General features: G+C 53.0%; 1 protein-coding gene across 1 annotated transcript in view; it reads right to left on the bottom strand.

Annotated features, from left to right (window-relative positions):
* ADCY3 (adenylate cyclase 3) overlaps positions 1 to 2,414 on the bottom strand; it is a 76,879-nt gene extending 74,465 nt beyond the window's left edge. Inside the window, exons 1-2 of the mRNA XM_077843906.1 lie at positions 2,257 to 2,414; positions 1,023 to 1,834 (exon numbers count right to left, since the gene is read on the bottom strand). Of these exons, the coding sequence (XP_077700032.1) occupies positions 1,023 to 1,697 (675 nt within the window). The 5' untranslated portion in view covers positions 1,698 to 1,834; positions 2,257 to 2,414. The remainder of the gene's footprint in view (positions 1 to 1,022; positions 1,835 to 2,256) is intronic.
* Between the last annotated feature and the right edge of the window lie 14,376 nt (positions 2,415 to 16,790).

The following is a 16,790-nucleotide window of genomic DNA, read 5'->3' as shown; positions in this document are numbered from 1 at the left end:
ACAGTAGGAAGAGCGTGGACATCGGAATTGAGAAGCAGACACTCCAGGCATGTGACTACTGTACCCACCTATGTAGCCTGGGCAGGTCACTTTCCCTCTCGGGGCTCACGCATAGCGGAGGTAGCAGGGAGGTCACAACACTGTGGAATTTACTGATTAAGCCCCCCCCCAGACTCCTCCAGATGGGTTACCGGGTAAACGCAGATGCTGAGAATCCCGGTCTCCCAGTCTCTACAGCCCCTCAGCACCTAGCCAGGCTCTTGGCTCCCGGCAGGAGCACAACACTGTTAAGTGGAGGCCCAGACTCCAGCCCTTCCAGCAACACACGTCCTCAAAGAACTAGCAGACCCTCCACTGCCGTGGCCAGCACAATTGTCCCTGGTTATGTCCCAATGCCACATCTCCCATCATCTAAGTCCTCCACACATTCTGAGCTCCCAACAGCAGGAGCAGGATCTGGGACCACCACACTTTCGTGTCTCCAACGTGTCTTCACCCACATTCCCTCTGATCTTGGTAACGACTGCTCATGCAGGCAGGCAGACAGTCCCCACTTGACAGAGGGGCACTGTGTCCACACAAGTTGGGCAACTGCTGAAGCTAACCAATGACAGGCTGGAGATCAGAAGCTAAGGAAACTCCTTTCCCCACAAGAGGTCTTCCTGAAGGAGGTCAAGGACAGGGAATGGCTGGGACAATGTGCCCTGGAACCAGCCGTAGTGGGCCTTCCTGCCACCCACTTGGGCTGGCAGGACACAGGTGACAGAGTGGCCCTGAGGCCCAATGACCTGACATCCTGCACTCCCTCCCGCCCACCACAGAAAGCTCTAGTGCAAAGCCAGGGGGTTGCGGGAGAGACTGTGTCTTCCTGCACAAGCAGCTGAGAGCCCCCGAGACGCCGCAACACATGCTGGCTCAAAGGCAAACAAGCAGTGCCATCATCCCCCCTCTGAAACCGGTACCCCCAGGGATCAGAGCTGGCAGCAGGGGAAGCCCCTGGTGGGACCCAGGGCAGGACTCACCTCCCTCAGCAAACGCATGCCCTGCAGCCCGTCCTGCTGCTGCTGGGCCACGGTGACCCCCAAGACGAGCGTGTGTACCACACAGGAGACCACCGAGATGATGACGATGGGGCTGAGGCTGAGCGGCAGCGTGATGAAGAAGGAGAAGACAAAGAAGGCCTGCCAGCCCACCGTGTCGCTGGCCGCATGGGCGCCCGCGAAGTTCAGGCCCAGGTAGGAGAAAACCTGGGCAGTGATCAGCAGCCACAGCAGGTAGGGCACCACTTTCCGGGTGACCCGGTCGGGGAGCAGCCCCTTTTTGCAGAGCACGAAGAGGAGGATGTCCAACAGCAGGCCCACCGCGGCCACGAGGAGCGGAGCCAGCTTGTCGCTGGAGAAGACCACCGCGCACATGAGCACCACGTAGCAGTCGAAGAGGGCCGCGACCACCACCAGCACCAGCAGGGTCTCGTGGCGCTGCCGCTTGAAGTAGGTCTGGTACAAGTTCTCCAAGGACTCGGGCACGAAGGTCAGCCGCATGAACCGCGGCAGGCAGAGGCAGGGGCCGGAGGTCCGGACCGAGATTTCGTGGGTCCGGCCCACGCCGCGGTCGGGGTCGGAGGGCAGGCTCACAGAGTACTCGGCGGAGTACTCGGCCGAGTACTCGGGCTCGGAGAAGCCCTGGTTCCTCGGCATCCTGGCTGCGGCGGCTTCGACGGGGCCCGGCGCGGAGGGAAGGCTCTGGAACGCGGTCCTACCGGGGCTCTCGGGGACCTGGGGCACACCGGGGGCCAGCAGTGTCCAGGGCACAGGCAGCGCCGGTCATCTGGAACCTAGAAGGCCGGGCCGGCTAAGTGGAGCCCCGGGCCGGGCCTCGCTTCCCGCGCCTTCTCCGGACCCCCGCCCCGCCCCGCCCCCGCCCCCCGCGCAAGAATCGGCAAGAAGCGTCGCGCACGAGGCTCCAGGCCCTGGGGCCCGGCCCCGCCGCTCTCCCTCCCGCCGGGCTCCCCAGGGTCCGACCACCTCTCCACCCCGCGCGCTCCTCCGGGCGCTGCCCCCGTCCTGACCTCCTCACCTAAAGCAGCGCCAGGCCCAAGCCTTAGAAGCTGGAGCTGAAACGTGCCCGAGAGCCACCCGCACCATCCCGGGGATTCCTGAACCTTCCGTTTACCCCCCCCCCCGCGGCCCCGGCCCTCCACCCCCACCTCGGGGCCCCACCTGCCCTCCGGGGAGGCTGGCCTGCCGCGCCGCTTACCTGTGCGGGAACTCGGGAGCCGCGTGGTCCTGCGGGTCCCCGCGCAGGCTGCGGGCCCGGGTCCCGCGGGGGGCGGGGGGGCAGGAGGGCTCGGCGCCGGTCGCCGGGTCCCCGGGTCCCCGGGTCCCCCCGCCGTCAGGCCCGGGATCCGGCCGGGAGAGGCGCGGGGCTGCCCCCCAGCATCCGCGGGCGCGCGGGGCCGCTGGAGGACGGAGGCGGCGGGGGCGGGAAGATCCGGGGGCGCCTGCCCCTGCGGCTGCGGCTGGCGGCGCGGCCGGACCCCTCCCTCTCGCCCCCGCGCTGGGCGGTCGCGGCGACGGCGGCGGCGGCTAGGGGCGCAGCCCGGGCCCTCCCGGGCGGGAGCGCGGGCCGAGGCCGGGGCAGCCCGCCAGCATCCTCGGGGCCGCCGGCGCGCCGAGCCCAGCCAGCCGAGCCGAGCCAGCCGAGCCAGCCGAGCCGAGTCCGGGCGCGGCGCGCTGCGCTGTGATCCCCGCGCGGTGCCGGCGGCTCCGGGGCCACGCGCGCTCCAGGCCCCGGGAGGCGGGCGGCGGGCGGCGGGCGGCGGGCGGCGGGCGGCGCCCCTCCCTCCCTCCCTCCCTCCCCGCAGTCGCCGCCCTCTCGGGGAGCGCGGCCCGGAGCTGGGGGGGCGCCGGGCTGCAGCCCCGCGGGCGGGGGGAGGGGAGGGCGCGGGCGCGGGCGCGGAGGGGCCCCGGTGGCCCCGCGCTCAAGCCCCGGCGGCGGGCAGGACGGGTGGGCGAGGCGACGCCGCCCGCAGCAGGCCGGGCTCGGAGCGGGAGAGCCCGGACGTGCCCTCCCGCAGGTGGGGCGCGCTCGCTGCACCCCCGCCGCCGCCCGGCCGCCGCGGCTCCGTCCTGGGCCCGAGAGGAGAGGCCGGGGCTGAGGCTTGGGGACGCCTGCCCCGCCGGGCGCGCAGGGGCCTAAGTGTCCCCGCCCACCCCCACCCTGGCAGCGCGAGCGTCCGCTGAAGGGCCCGCAGCTGGGCTCTGCTCGGGAAGGGAGGAGGTGGGAGGCGCCCGGAGGCACCTGGCACGTGGAATTGCCAGCGACCTGGCTTCAAAAAGCGCTCCCGTGTACACTCCACCTGTTTGAGATGGGTTTGAATTTACAAACACGCCTCAAAGACGCAAATGCTCCTGTGGCTGGTTAAGCCTATTAGTCTCTTACACCTTAGTATAAGTTACTTTCCTTGGCTTTGACAGAACACCTTGCTAAGATCAATCAGGCTTTAAGAATTTAGATAAAGGGAAAGGGGGGGATTCCCTGGGTGGCGTAGCGGTTTGGCGCCTGCTTTTGGCCCAGGGCGCGATCCTGGAGACCTGGGATCGAGTCCCACGTCGGGCTCCCGGTGCATGGAGCCTGCTTCTCCCTCTCCCTCTGCCTGTGTCTCTGCGCCTCTCTCTCTCTCTCTCTCTCTCTGACTATCATAAATATAAATTAAAAAAAAAAAACTTTAAAGGGAAAGGGGAACAAATCATGTGTGTGTAGTTGGGGGTGGGGGGTGGGTTGCTGAGGACATCCAGCAGTATTAGGAAATGGGCTCCCTTAGGGAGTGTAGAAGAAATGGGTCAGAGGAGAGAAACCCAGCCATCCAGGCCCTGGATAGAGACAACCCCTCCAGCTCCTGAGAGTCACCCATGAATGCCCTTTCTAGAACCCCAGTCAACTCACCTCCCTCAGGAATAGATTCATCAGGGGATTTATCCTATCACAGCTGTTTCTGTCCATCCCTCATTCAAATTCTGAAACTCTGCCAACCTCAGTGCAAACTTGTCAGGGCTTTGATTACCAAGGTTGGGGGCTAAATATCAGACTTAGGGGGAGCATAATTCGAATAAAGCACCTTTTCCCATTGTTTTCATTTGTTTGGAGTCCTAACATTTTTTATTTTGAGTTGTTACGTGCTGTTAAAGGAGGTGTGATTTTTTATGCTAATAAAAGGAGAAGAGCTGATAAATACTGCTTGGGCCTGGGCAGGACGGGGTGACTGGGTGTTTGGCATTAAGGAGGGCACTTGATGGAATGAGCATTGGGTGTTAGATGCAACTGATGAATCACTAAATTCTACCCCCTAAAACTAATAATACAGTACATGTTAACTAAATTGCACTTAAAAATACTGTTTGGGTCTGCTTTGGCACAAAGGACGCCCACATTGCACCCTCCCCCTTTCCTGGGACATGTGACAATGCTTGGATTTCTCCTTCGTGGCTTCCTAGTTGGCAAGACGGTGCCTGGCTCCTGGGCCATGTGGATTCCTTCCTGGGCTTTTGCCCCTATTCCCTAGCCTCTGCTCCGCACCCACCTAATGAAGGGAGAGGATTCCATACGGCTGCCCCTGGTAAAAACAAAACAAAAACCTGATCTCCTGCTCTAATCGCTGGCCTACACTGCTGCCCTCTCTGACTTTCCACAATCCTCCTCTCTTTGTTGGGCCTGGGCATCAGGGAAGACCAAAGGAGCCACCCAGCCCCTGCCCTCAGGATGCCTACTGGCTCTGTGAGAGCACAGGATCCACTGACAAGACAGACTTTCTGCTGTGCACAGGTGGCAATCAGAGGTGACCTGAAACTGGGTCTTTCAGAACTGGTCCTGAAAGGGGTGCCCTTAGCAGCCTGGAGCCTCCTGACAAAGGCTCAGCAGTGGGAGCGTACCCTGCTCTGCATTCTGGGTAATGGGTGCAACCCTTCCCTGTGGGTATGGGAAGCTCCACAGGCCTCCCCAAGAGCCAGAGGCAACTGAGTGACTATTCCAGAGCAAGAAAGCTGTGCAAGGTCCTGCCTACAGAGATCAGGGAAAACACAACTATTGGGAGACAGGCAGTTAGGCCTGCGAGCCTTCCTTGTCTACCTTGCTCTTGGCAGCTTCTTCAGCACCTGAAGCCAAACAGTCATTGAATGAATGATTTCCCTAAGAAGAAATAACATTTTATAAGTGCACCTCCTACCCCTGAGGGAGCCGAAAGACCTCATTCGTTGATGCTGAAAATGTCCTGGTCCAAGGAAATTAAAAATAACCCCACTCAAGAAAAGGGTAGGAGGTGCCTTCAGTTTCCAAGCTATACATTTTGTATTGCTATCATCTGGACAACCGGCAAGCATTTGCTTTCGTAATCAAAAGATACAGTAAATCTATCTTAAAACACACGCGTACACACACATGCATGCACCCACACAACCCAAGACTATGAATGGTTGTGTGGGTGACTTGCCAAGGACATGTGTCCTAAAGTGGAGACAAAATCTCGGGCTTGGGTAGAAGCTTGGTTGGTGTCCTGAGCCCCACCTTAACCCAGGATCAGGAATAGGATCCCTCCTTGCTGAAGATACCTTTTGTTTGTATGGCTTCGGAGGAGATTGCTGAGCATTAATAGTTGTTGCATAAACAAGAGTGGTTTGGCGCCCTGGGGAAATGTGGTGGCTCCTGAATCTAGCAAACAATAGATCAGAGCAGAGCCCTGGTGTCCAGGGGAAAGAGAAGTGGGAGGAGAGAAGATCATTAGCTCCCCTGGAGCTGGGCCCCAGGAGATCCCTGTTTGGGGCCTTAGCTAAAGGCAGAGCCTGCGACCAGGGCCTGCAAGCAGCGGGTTTAATTGGACAAGTGATTCCCAGGGCAAGAAGGCAGGAAAGCCAGTAAATACAAGGGTGTGTGATGAGGGGTCGCTGTGGGCAGTAGGGTTCAATTCCCTCTCGCAATGAGCACCTCGGAACTTCCCACCAGAGGGCTGGAAGATGGGAGTGTCGTTCCACCTGCTTCCCTACCCCATGGTGAAGGGTTACCCGGGGTGTGTTCACTCCTGAGTACTTGCCGGTGTGTGCAAGCTTCAGGGGGGCCAAGTGCTGGGCTCCGGGGCGGAAACGAGACAGCACAGAGGGGCAAGATGCCTCGGCTACCTGCAGAGTAGAGCCGTGGGCCAGGAGGATGGGCCTGTGACTGGCCAGTGTCCCAGATGGGGCCCAGACCCCACATGCACACCTGCCAGCTTGGAGGTTTGCATCCCATCACCCGGAGGAGGGACCTCCTCCGGCGCAGGAAGAAGCTGGCCTTTCGAGGTCCGAGACCTCAGCCTGTGCCCTGGCCGTGCTGCTGACGCTGCCTGGCATCTCAGATGGTTATTCACTCACCCTAAACTTGGGTCCTGGGGGTGTCATGACACAGCACTAGCCCCAGGTGGGGTCACTAGGAGGAAGCCGAGAATTAACGGGAACCCGAGTGATTGGCACACCTCCACAGAAGCAGTCATGGGGAGCTCCGGGCGACCTCATGGCCAGGGCCCCACAGCGCTCCAGCTGCTCCTGTTCAAGCCTGACCTGTGCTGGGCTGGGCGGCCACCTCCCTGGAGCCCTCTCTGCCTGCGTCGGGAACCTCCTGATTCCACTGCAGTTTTCCTCTCTGGCACCATCGGCCTATCCATCGCTTCTCTGTCTCTCTCTGTCCTTGCTGTCATCCCTGGCCCTCTCTGTGTCTCTTGGTGCCTCTGCTTCTGGGACACTGGTTGTGCCGCTCTGTTTGTATGAGTGTGTAAGGATAAAGAACGTGTGAGTATGTGTGCGTGTATTTGTGTGTGTTGTATATAGGAGTATGTGTTTTGTGTATTGTGTGATCAGTGTGTACATGAATGTATGTCCAATTGGTGTGTAGTGTGTGAGACCAGTGTGCGTGTGGGCAAGTGCGTGTGCAGTGTGAGTAGGTGTGATGAGTGTGAGCATATGAGTGTAACCATCAGTGAGCATGATCACTGTGCATGTGCATGAGCAAATGTGGTGTGTGTGGGATCAGTGGGCATGATCGCATGTGAGTGAGTGAGCACGTACACAGTGTGAACCTGTGCCCTGCAGGTGTGGCTCCAGCCTTCCCTACTGGTCCCCATGCCCCACTTGTTCTGTCCACTTGTGTGGTCTGCTCACTGCCCTCGGGATCTTTCAAGCCCTCCCCAGTGGGCAAAGGGGAGCTAGTAGAGAGGGCACAGCACTGGCCTATTCCTGGGTGTCAGCATCTCCTTGGGAGCAGGGCCAGGTCCCCTGATCCCTCCAGCCCAACATTTGAAACAGACCAGCTAGGGGCACCTGCATGGCTCAGTGGTTGAGCCTTTGGCTCATGTTGTGATCCCGGGGTCCTGGGATCGAGTCCCACATCGGGCTCCCCGCCGGGAGCCTGCTTTTCCCTTTGCTTATATCTCTGCGTCTCTCTCTGTCTCTCATGAATAAATAAAATCTTAAAAAAAAAAAAAAAAACAAAAAACACAGACCAGCTATTCCCTAACTTGCCACTGAACTGACATCAAGAAAACCCTAACCATATGTCTGTTTTCCTGGGCCTCCCAACTGGGGGTGAGGATGGTATCCTCAGCACCCATGCTGTGTGGTTTGCGCTCTCTCCTATAGGTCTATGAGGTAAGTACTAACATCCCCATTACATGAGTGAGAAAACTGGGGCTCAGTGGCCCAAAGGCTAGGGGCCTCAGAGAGAGGGCTGGTTGCCAAATGTGCTCTAGGCCACACAGGAATCTGGCTCAAGCAGTAATCCTCAAGAAGCTTCCTCCGGTCAGTTGCTGCTTCCTTACCAAGATTGTCCTCGATCTCAGAGACCAGGTGCTTAGTTGACAGCCAGAAGTGGCCTGTAGAATCATGACTCCCTGTATGTCAGAGGAAAGAGACTCAAGGTGTCCATCCATCATTCTGCTCCAGCCCAGATGAGGAAGTCGAAGCCTAGACAGGTTAAATTTGGGGAAGGCAGGACACATGCCCATGGAGTGTGAAGCAATGTGTGAATGCTGAGTAATCCCAAGGCCTCTGTGGAAATGTCACATTTCCAAAAGCACTCAAACCAGGGCCCCTCTGGGAAGAGGCACCATAGAAATATGTGCTAACAAGCCTCTCCCCAGCCTGCTGGGGATAAGAAGGAGCAGACAAAGATTTTAGAACAACAAGAGATGGTGAGAGAAGGCCCATGCCGGGAGGAGAGGGGTCTCTAACTTCATAGTCACTCTCACAGGTGGAAAGTCACAATGCCCAGAAGGGCAAGGCTGAGACCCCTGGGTGGAAGGTCACGCTGGAAGGGCTGAGAGAGGGATGGCACAGAGCCCTCACTACAGATGAAAACAATCTACCATCCCCATCGCTGCTCCTCCCACCTGTCTCACCCCCAGCTCAGGAATCACCCTTGATCCTGCCCCTCTCACCCTTCAGTCAATTCATGGCTCTGATATCACCTTCTCTTTCAAGTTGCACCAAACGACCATCAGTGATTTTTTTTTTTTTTTTTTTTTTTTTTTACTTAGGTCATGTCCAAAGCCCTGGAACCTGTGAATGTGACCTTATTTGGAGAAAGAGTCTTTGCAGATGTAATTGAGTTATGGATTTTGAGATGAGACCATCCTGAATGGCTTGGATGGCTCTAGTCCCAATGCTAAGTGTCCTTTGGAGAGACAGGCACAGAGGAGATCATGTGAAGATGGAGGCAGAGGGTGGGGCATGGGGCCCCAAGCCAGGGAGCACCTGGAGCCACCCAAAGCCAAAGGGGCAAGAAGGCGTTCTCTCCTTGAGTCTCCAGAGGAAGTGCAGGCCTACTGACCACCTTGATTCCAGACTTCTGGACTCTGGAATGGCAATGGAATATATTTAAACCACCCGGCAGGGTAGCCCAGGTGGCTCAGCGGCTGAGCACCTGCCTTTGGGCCTGGTGCTGGGGCCTGATCCTGGAGACCCTGGATCGAATCCCACATCGGGCTCCCTGCATGGAGCCTGCTTCTCCCTCTGCCTGTGTCTCTGCCTCTCCCTCTCTCTCTGTGTCTCTCATGAATAAATAAATAAAATCTTTAAAAAATAATAAAAAATAAAAAAAATAAACCACCCAGCATGTAGTAATTTGTTATGAGAGCCACAGAACCCAAAGATAGGATCCAACAGCACATTTTCTATACCTGTATTTAATATTTGCTAGTATTAAACATTTGTTCTAATTTTACCTGTCATCCCATTCACTGGACTTTGAGCCCAGGGTCAAGGCCTTGGTTTACCTTCATACCTGGAGTGCCAGCCCCTGGTAGGTTATCAGTAAACCTCGTTGAATTAAACTAACAGATCAGTTGGCTCCTCTTTTCTGATCACAGAGCTTCTTCAATTACCCAGAGATGTGCCAGGAGCTGGGAAAATCCACCTCATAGTTATTCCCAGACTTCAATTCTACTTGAAGTGATTTTTTTTTTCCCTTGGAGGGAAGTTGAGTGACTTAACTGGCAAGTAATTTTAATCACTATTTTTATCGCGAATCCACCAGGGATTGACTGGTGAGTGGAACACACGAATTTGTATCTGTTTCGAGGTACGAGACAGGACTGCGAGAACACAGACACTGGGTGTTATCGCTGGATCATGCCTCCAGATCTCATGGGGGGCTCATTCTCTCCATATCTGCAGGAGTGCTGGAGACGCCCAAGGTCCATGCCATTACCCCGACTGCCCTGCTACTCCTCCTGAGCCTAGTCACATCCTGAGCTCCTCACAGTTCTGAGCACACTCTTCATGCCCTCATCACTTTGCACATGCCATCCCTCTGCCCAGATCTCTCTTCCCCCTGTTCTCCCCTGGATACACTATTACTCATCCCCAAAGACCCCCTTCCCCTTTCACCTGGTCTGTGAGGTGTTCTCTGATCCCCAGCAGGGGCAGCCCCTGGGGAACCACTGTGAGGACAGTGGGCTCACCTGTCTTCCACTCAGGCTGAATTCCTCAAAGGTGGGCAGTGTGTTCTCATCCATCCTTTCACCCTGCTTCATATTTCTTTATGGCACATTCTGCCCAAAACAACAGTGTATAATTGTTTGTTCATAAGTCTTGTTTCTTCCCCATAGAATGTGAGTTCTGTTGGAAAAAAGATGCTGTTTTGCTTTTTTAAAAAATTTATTTGAGAGAGAGCAAGGGGAGGGGCAGAGAGAGAGAGAGAGAATCTCCAGCAGATGCCCCACTGAGTGAGGAGCCTGACACAGAACTTGATCCCACAAACCTGAGATCACAACCTGAGCTGAAATCAAAATTTCAGCTTAACTGAAATTAAGTTAATGTAATAACTGACTGAGCCACCTAGGAGCCCCTTGTTTTGGTTTTTTAAGCTGTTGGTCCTCATGTGCTTAGCATCAAGTCAGCCCATAGTAAATGTACTCTTTTTCTGTAGCTCCCATGACAAATTACTATAAATGTAGTGTCTAAATGGTACAAATTTCTTATTTCCAGTTCCAGAGGTCAGAAGTCCAAAATGGGTCTCGTTGGGCAGAAGTCATGGTTTTGGCTGGGCTGCATTCTCTTCTGGAGACTAGGGGAAAATCTATTTCCTCACTTTTTCCAGCTTCTAGAGACCACCCACATTCTTTGGCTCACGGTCTCTTTCTTCCACCTTCAAACCCAGCAAGGTGACACCTCTCTGGCCATTCTTCCATGGCCACATCTCCCTCTGACCAGGGCCTGGAAGGGTTTTCCAATTTTAGGGACCCATGGGATGAGGCTAGACCCACCTGGATCATCTCTGCATCATATTTGCAAATATGATTAAGATCCTTCATCATATTTGCAAAATCCCTTTTGCCATGTAAAGTAACATTTCTAGAGATTGGAATAATGACAGTTTGGGGGCCATCATTCTACCTGCCCCAATAAGCTCCTGAAAGGATGGCCGGGCAGTGCTGATTAGAGCAAGGACCCATGTTAGTTCATTTTTCCTAAACGAATCTTCCCTGGATGTTTCTAATCTTGCTGCTGCGCTAAATGGCACTAGCAGGTTAAGCCTGGAGATTGTAAACCATCTTGAAAGTCTGTGAAAAGATGCTTTTTTCTGAGAGGAAAGAGGCCCTTGAAATCTTTTAATGCTAGAGAAAGCTGTAGAAGGAACTCATTTGCCTAAGAGGTCCGCCACTCTGCTCCTAGTTACCTAATCTGCATTAACAGAACAGATTCATTGTTCCAGGAAGGCTGGTTGGGAACAAGAGGTGATCCCGCAGCAGAATGAATGCCTGAGGTTCACAGGATTCATTCCAAGTCTCTCCAAACCCCCTACATGTTGCCACTGGAATTGTCTCCCAGAAGCAGTTTAGATTGTTGCACTTGCTCAAATATCTCTATTCTTTTCTTTCCTTTTCTTTTCTTTTCTTTTCTTTTCTTTTCTTTTCTTTTCTTTCTTTTCTTTTTTAAATATTTTATTTATTTATTCATGGGAAACAGAGAGAGAGGCAGAGACATAGAGGGAGAAGCAGGCTCCTCGCAGGGAGCCCAATGCGGGACTTGATCCCAGGACCCCGGAATCATGACCTGAGCTGAAGACAGACACTCAACCGCTGAGCCACCCAGGCATCCCCCTCTATAGTTTTCTTACTGTTTTCTGATTCAATTCTAAAGTCTTTAGCATCCAGCATGTTTCTTGGTTGGGCCCCAAGCTCCTTATCTCATGTACCTTCACAACAGTTCTGTGATGAAAATATCATTATTATGTTCATTTCACAGATGAGAAAACTGAGCCTAGGTTCAGAACTTGCCTAAGGTTCCATAGCAGATAAAGGGCACGGCCAAGTTTGTACCAATGTACCTCTTCCTAGGGCCTTGCTCACCCAGGTGCTGAGCAATCTGACCCACCCCGCCCATCAGTCATTGCTGAAGGAATGACAGACTCAGTAACCTGCCCCCCCGCTTGGACAGGTGTCAAGTTAGTGCCGGACCACAGGGTGTGGGGTTCAGAAAGCAAAGCAGGAGACTGGCTGGGCCTCTGCTTTAAGGCATGTGTGTTCAAATCCAGAGTTATCCCCTCCAGCCTGGGGGGCAAGAAGGCAGCCCAGTTGGAAGGGTGGAAAACAGCAGGCCCACAACAGGCAACAACACCCAAGGGGAGTCTTTGCATTCTGGCCCAGGAAGGACTCAGGTCAGCTTGATTTACATACCGCTGACCCATTTTCATATCTTAAAATAAGAAACACTGAGTACAGGCTTTAGGGATTATATTTACCGAGTCGGAGTGCAGTGAAGCCCAGGTCTGCAGGGCCGAGGTTTGTCTGTCAACCTCGGTCTTCTAGGGCACCAACCCCTCCCCTCGCCCAGTGTCTAGGCCTCTCAGCTTCTCTTCTTCACTTCTCCCCCTCAGGACCAGAGCCTGGAGAGTGATCCACCTGAAGAAGGAGTGACTTGCATGTTACTGCTTGCATGTTACCTGCTGAGGTCTTGAGGTGATCATCAGCTCCGCCTCCACCTGCTCCTCCATCTGAGCCACCTAGGAAGCAGACCCAGGAAGCAGGCAGATGGGATGCACAAATCCCCAGGGATGGATGTTGAGCCAGAGCTTGGAGCTCAGACATGTGGCCACAGTCTGCGATGATGCTTCATTCTGGACTTGAACCCCGTTACTCAGTCCCAGGTGTTGTGGGAGGTGGCCAAAGGTCCCCCTGGAGGGGCACAGCCTGCCCGGGGATACAGAAGTGAGAGGACAAAATGCACCCCATCTCTCACCCAAGCAGCAAATGGGAACAGAGTGAGAGGACCAAGCAGATGGGTCCCGCACAGTTCCTGTTCCCCATTTCACCAGAGGACAGTTAGTGAGGCCAGAAGAGCTCTTCAGGGGATCTATAGAAGCAGGAGAGGGAGAGGTACTCCACTAACAATGATCTCCACACACACACACACACACACACACACACACACGCACGCGCGCACATGCACCTTTGATGGTCAGACATGGGTCAAAGGAATGTCAGAACAATGGCATTTCAGATTTCACTAAGTAGGTAAGGGAAGACGGTATTTTCTAGGCACAGTGGCTTTCCAAGCACCCCCACCTCCACCCCTGCCACCCTTATATCAGAGCATATAGGATCCACACAGTACAATGGAAATTGTAGAGAGAGGTCCCTGCCTCCTCTCTGGGGCTGACTCCTCCCCTTGCCCCGGAGACCATCCCTTACACCCAACCCAGTCTCTCCCCTTCTCTCCTCAACAGATGAGGCTGCTCCCATCTTAAACCATGAACCCCAACCCTGCTAGCCCCTTTGTTCCCTCTAGCTGCCACCTTACCTTCTTTCTGCCAGGTCAAGCTTCTTGTGGAAGTTTACTAAGCAGCATTCATAACATTTGTGTCAAAAGAGAAAACCAGAAAAGGCTCCACGCAGTAGGGTACATCTGGGAGGAAGCAAGGAAAGTGTATCTGCCCAGGATGAGGGTGGGACAGCCCACAGAGGGAGCAGCATGAGCGGAGGTGGGGACATCCAGCCAGGACGCGGGAATGGCCAACGCAGGTGGAGAGTGGAAGGGTGTCGAAAGGGAAGTCGTGGGGAGGCAAGAAAGGTAGAAAGGGGCCAGATCAGGGAAGGCCTTGAATGCTGAGCTAAAGCGTCTGTGTTTGGGCTTCACGCTTTACAGTTGCCGAGGATTCATCTGGACAAGCAACAGGTCCTGACTGGCTACGTTCTCTCCGAGGATTGATTTGGAATAAAAGATGGTTTGGAAAAGGGAGAGACTATCAAGGGAAAACTGGCAAGAAGGCACAAAATAAAAAGTACCGGAAGACTGTGGTCCAAATTAAGTAATGTTCTCTAGGATTCCTTCCACAAGATGCTCAGGCCTCGCGCATGGGCTGTCATGCTGACTTACACCCAAATCAGACACGCTCAGGTTTGGGGGTAAGCATATTCGTGTGTTTTTACAGATAGTAATTTTTATAGCTGTTAAATAATTCATGCTGGCTTTGTATTCCCTCTTGTGTTCTTAAAAAGGATGCTGTTTACCGCACAAGTGCTGGCGGAAAGAAATGAGCTACCCACTCTGTCATTCTTTTTTCCAATCTTGCTGTGCCACGTGGGGGAGGCCAGACACCTTTCTGAAAGTGGTACCTTCGGTGGAAGGTGTGCTAAGCTTTCTCAAAACCAGGTCGAGAGCTTAGTCCTTTTTTTTTTTTTTTCTAATTAGAGTTTTTATTTTAATTTAAAACTTTTTCACTTGATTAAAACTCATCTCAGTGAAATAGGTTCAGAGTGGGTTTCAGCAGTTCGATCTCTCACTCTTCCTCCCCCTCCAGTTCGCCTCTGGCTCTACATGCAACCAGCCCTGACAAGGGAGAGGCAGGTGACCGCTGTCCTCACAGCTGAGTGGGGGCCCAGAAACCTCCAGGGTAAGGCTTTCGGGTCAAGATGACTCTAGTCCTTCCTTTCAGAGCCCACACTACCTGTCAGCTTTAAGTCTCTTCAAATGGGAAAGCTTATAGCCCCTGCTCTGCTATTTTTAGGAACTGCTAGCATTGACTCACTCTTTCTGCCGGCTTGCAGCCTGCCGCTCTCTCCTTCCCGTGATGTCAGGGACTTGCTCTCATTGTTGGGTCGAGAGCTCGTCTCCTGTCTCCCTGGCCTGCTCAGCTTTGGCCTGCATCATCCATCCTGTCGCTTTCACAGGGTCTGCATTTCCTTGTTTCTCCTTTTTTTTTTTTAAAGTAGCTCCACAGCCATCATGGAGCCCAACGTGGGGCTTGAACTCACCACCCTGAGATCAAGACCTGAGCTGAGATCAAGAGTCAGACACTTAACAGACTGAGCCACCCCAGGCGCTGAGGCTTCCCTTCATAAAAGCTGCTCTGCAAGTCACAGTCAGACACTAACCTGGATGGACTGGAGATTTTTCATCTTGTTCATAACTTTGTATTCCTGTAGCTATAAGTGGGAATTAGTTTTTTGTGTATTTGTTTGTTTTAATGAAGTCTAAGTTCAAATATGCATTTATTTTTTATTTTATTTTTTTTCAAACATGCATTTAAACAAAAATAATTTACAGTTGACCCTTGAACAACACGGTTTTGAACTGCGTGGGTCCACTTATACATGATTTTTTTTTTTCTTTTTGGTAAAGTATAGTACCATGAATATACTTCTCTTCCTTATGATTTTCTTGAAAACATTTTCTTTTCTCTGGCTTACTTTCTCCTAAGAATATAGTATCAGGACGCCTGATGGCTCAGCCATTGAGCTTCTGCCTTTGGCCCAGGGCGTGATCCTGGAGTCTCAGAATCGAGTCCCACATCGGGCTCCCTGCATGGAGCCTGCCTTTCCCTCTGCCTTGTGTCTCTGCCTCTCTCTCTCTCTCTCTCTCTTCTCTCTCTCTCTCTTTTAGTGTCTCTCGTGAATAAATAAAGTCTTTAAAAAATACAGTATCAATACATATAACACAAAATACGTGTTAATCAAATCTTTATGTTATCATTAAGGCTTTGGGTCAAAGATAGGCTGTTATAACGTAGCTAATTTTGGGGAGAGTCAGAAGTTATACTCAGATTTTCAAGTGCATGGATGTTGGTGCTCCTAACCCCTGTGCTGTTCAAGGGCCAGCTGCACATTTAAATAACTTTGGAGAGAATGACATGAAGGAGGATTTACAAACTATAAGCTGATACTTACTGTTCATTATATCTTCATCCCAGAGCATAGCAGAGTGACTTACACAGAGAAGACACTGAATAAGTACTCAGAGGAAGGGATGCTTAGGAATCAATGGATACATTCTGAACTGTTAAAAGCTTGGTGATTTATGCCTCTCAAGAGTAAAGCTTGCCGTTCAACATGCAGAACTTTTCTTCAATAAATTGAAAACAGTGGTGTTCTCAGACTTCTCTCCCAGGGTGGAGCCGGAGAGGTATTTTTGGCAGTTGGGTTGTATGATAGTTGTTGGGATGATTTCCATTTTAAGTAATCCCAAATCCAATACAAAATGGTTTAAGGGATGTATGGGTGACTCAGTGGTTGAGTGCCTGCCTTTGGCTCAGGGCATGATCCTAGAGTCCCAGGATCGAGTCCCAGCATCGAGTCCTGGGATCGAGTTCTGCATCAGGCTCCCGATAGGCAGCTTGCTTCTCCCTCTGCCTATGTCTCTGCCTCTCTCTCTGTGACTCTCGTGAATAAATTTAAAAAATTATTTTTAAAAAAGGCTTAAGTGGTAGAGAAATATATTACCTCTATTATGCGTCTTTTTTTGTCTTGTTTTGTTTTTATAAAGATTTTATTTATTTGACAGAGAGAGTACATAAACAGGGGGAGGGGCAGAGGGACAGGGAGGAGTAGGTTCCCTATTGAGCAGGGAGCCCAATGAGGGACTCAATCCCAGGACCCTAAGATCATGACCTGAGCCAAAGGCAGATGCTTAACCAACTGAGCCACCCAGGCAACCCTATAACTTATCTCTGGACAGGACCTCTATCCAGTCTTTGGACAGCACAGATCTAAGGTTCATTATTCAATGGTTCAATAACCTCTTTAAGGTCCACAAGATTTTCCACCTTCTGCCCTGCCACCCTTAGGATATCAGCTTTGCCATCATAAGCTAGCACTCTTCATGGTTGCAAAATGGGGCCACAATCCAGGGTCATATGCAGATAGGACATTGTACCACAGAAGAAGAGGAACAGTTTCCTCCTATGCCTTTCTTTTCAGGGGTACAAAATCTTTCCCAAAAGCTGCCCTCAGGAATGTCCATTATGGAATCTGCTAGCAAGGAAGAAGGGAGGAA

The sequence above is a fragment of the Canis aureus genome, chromosome 12 (genome assembly GCF_053574225.1).
Source record: "Canis aureus isolate CA01 chromosome 12, VMU_Caureus_v.1.0, whole genome shotgun sequence".
Lineage (NCBI taxonomy): Eukaryota > Metazoa > Chordata > Mammalia > Carnivora > Canidae > Canis > Canis aureus.
The sequence above is the reverse complement of the archived record's forward strand: the minus strand, read 5'-3'. Positions and strand labels throughout refer to the sequence as shown.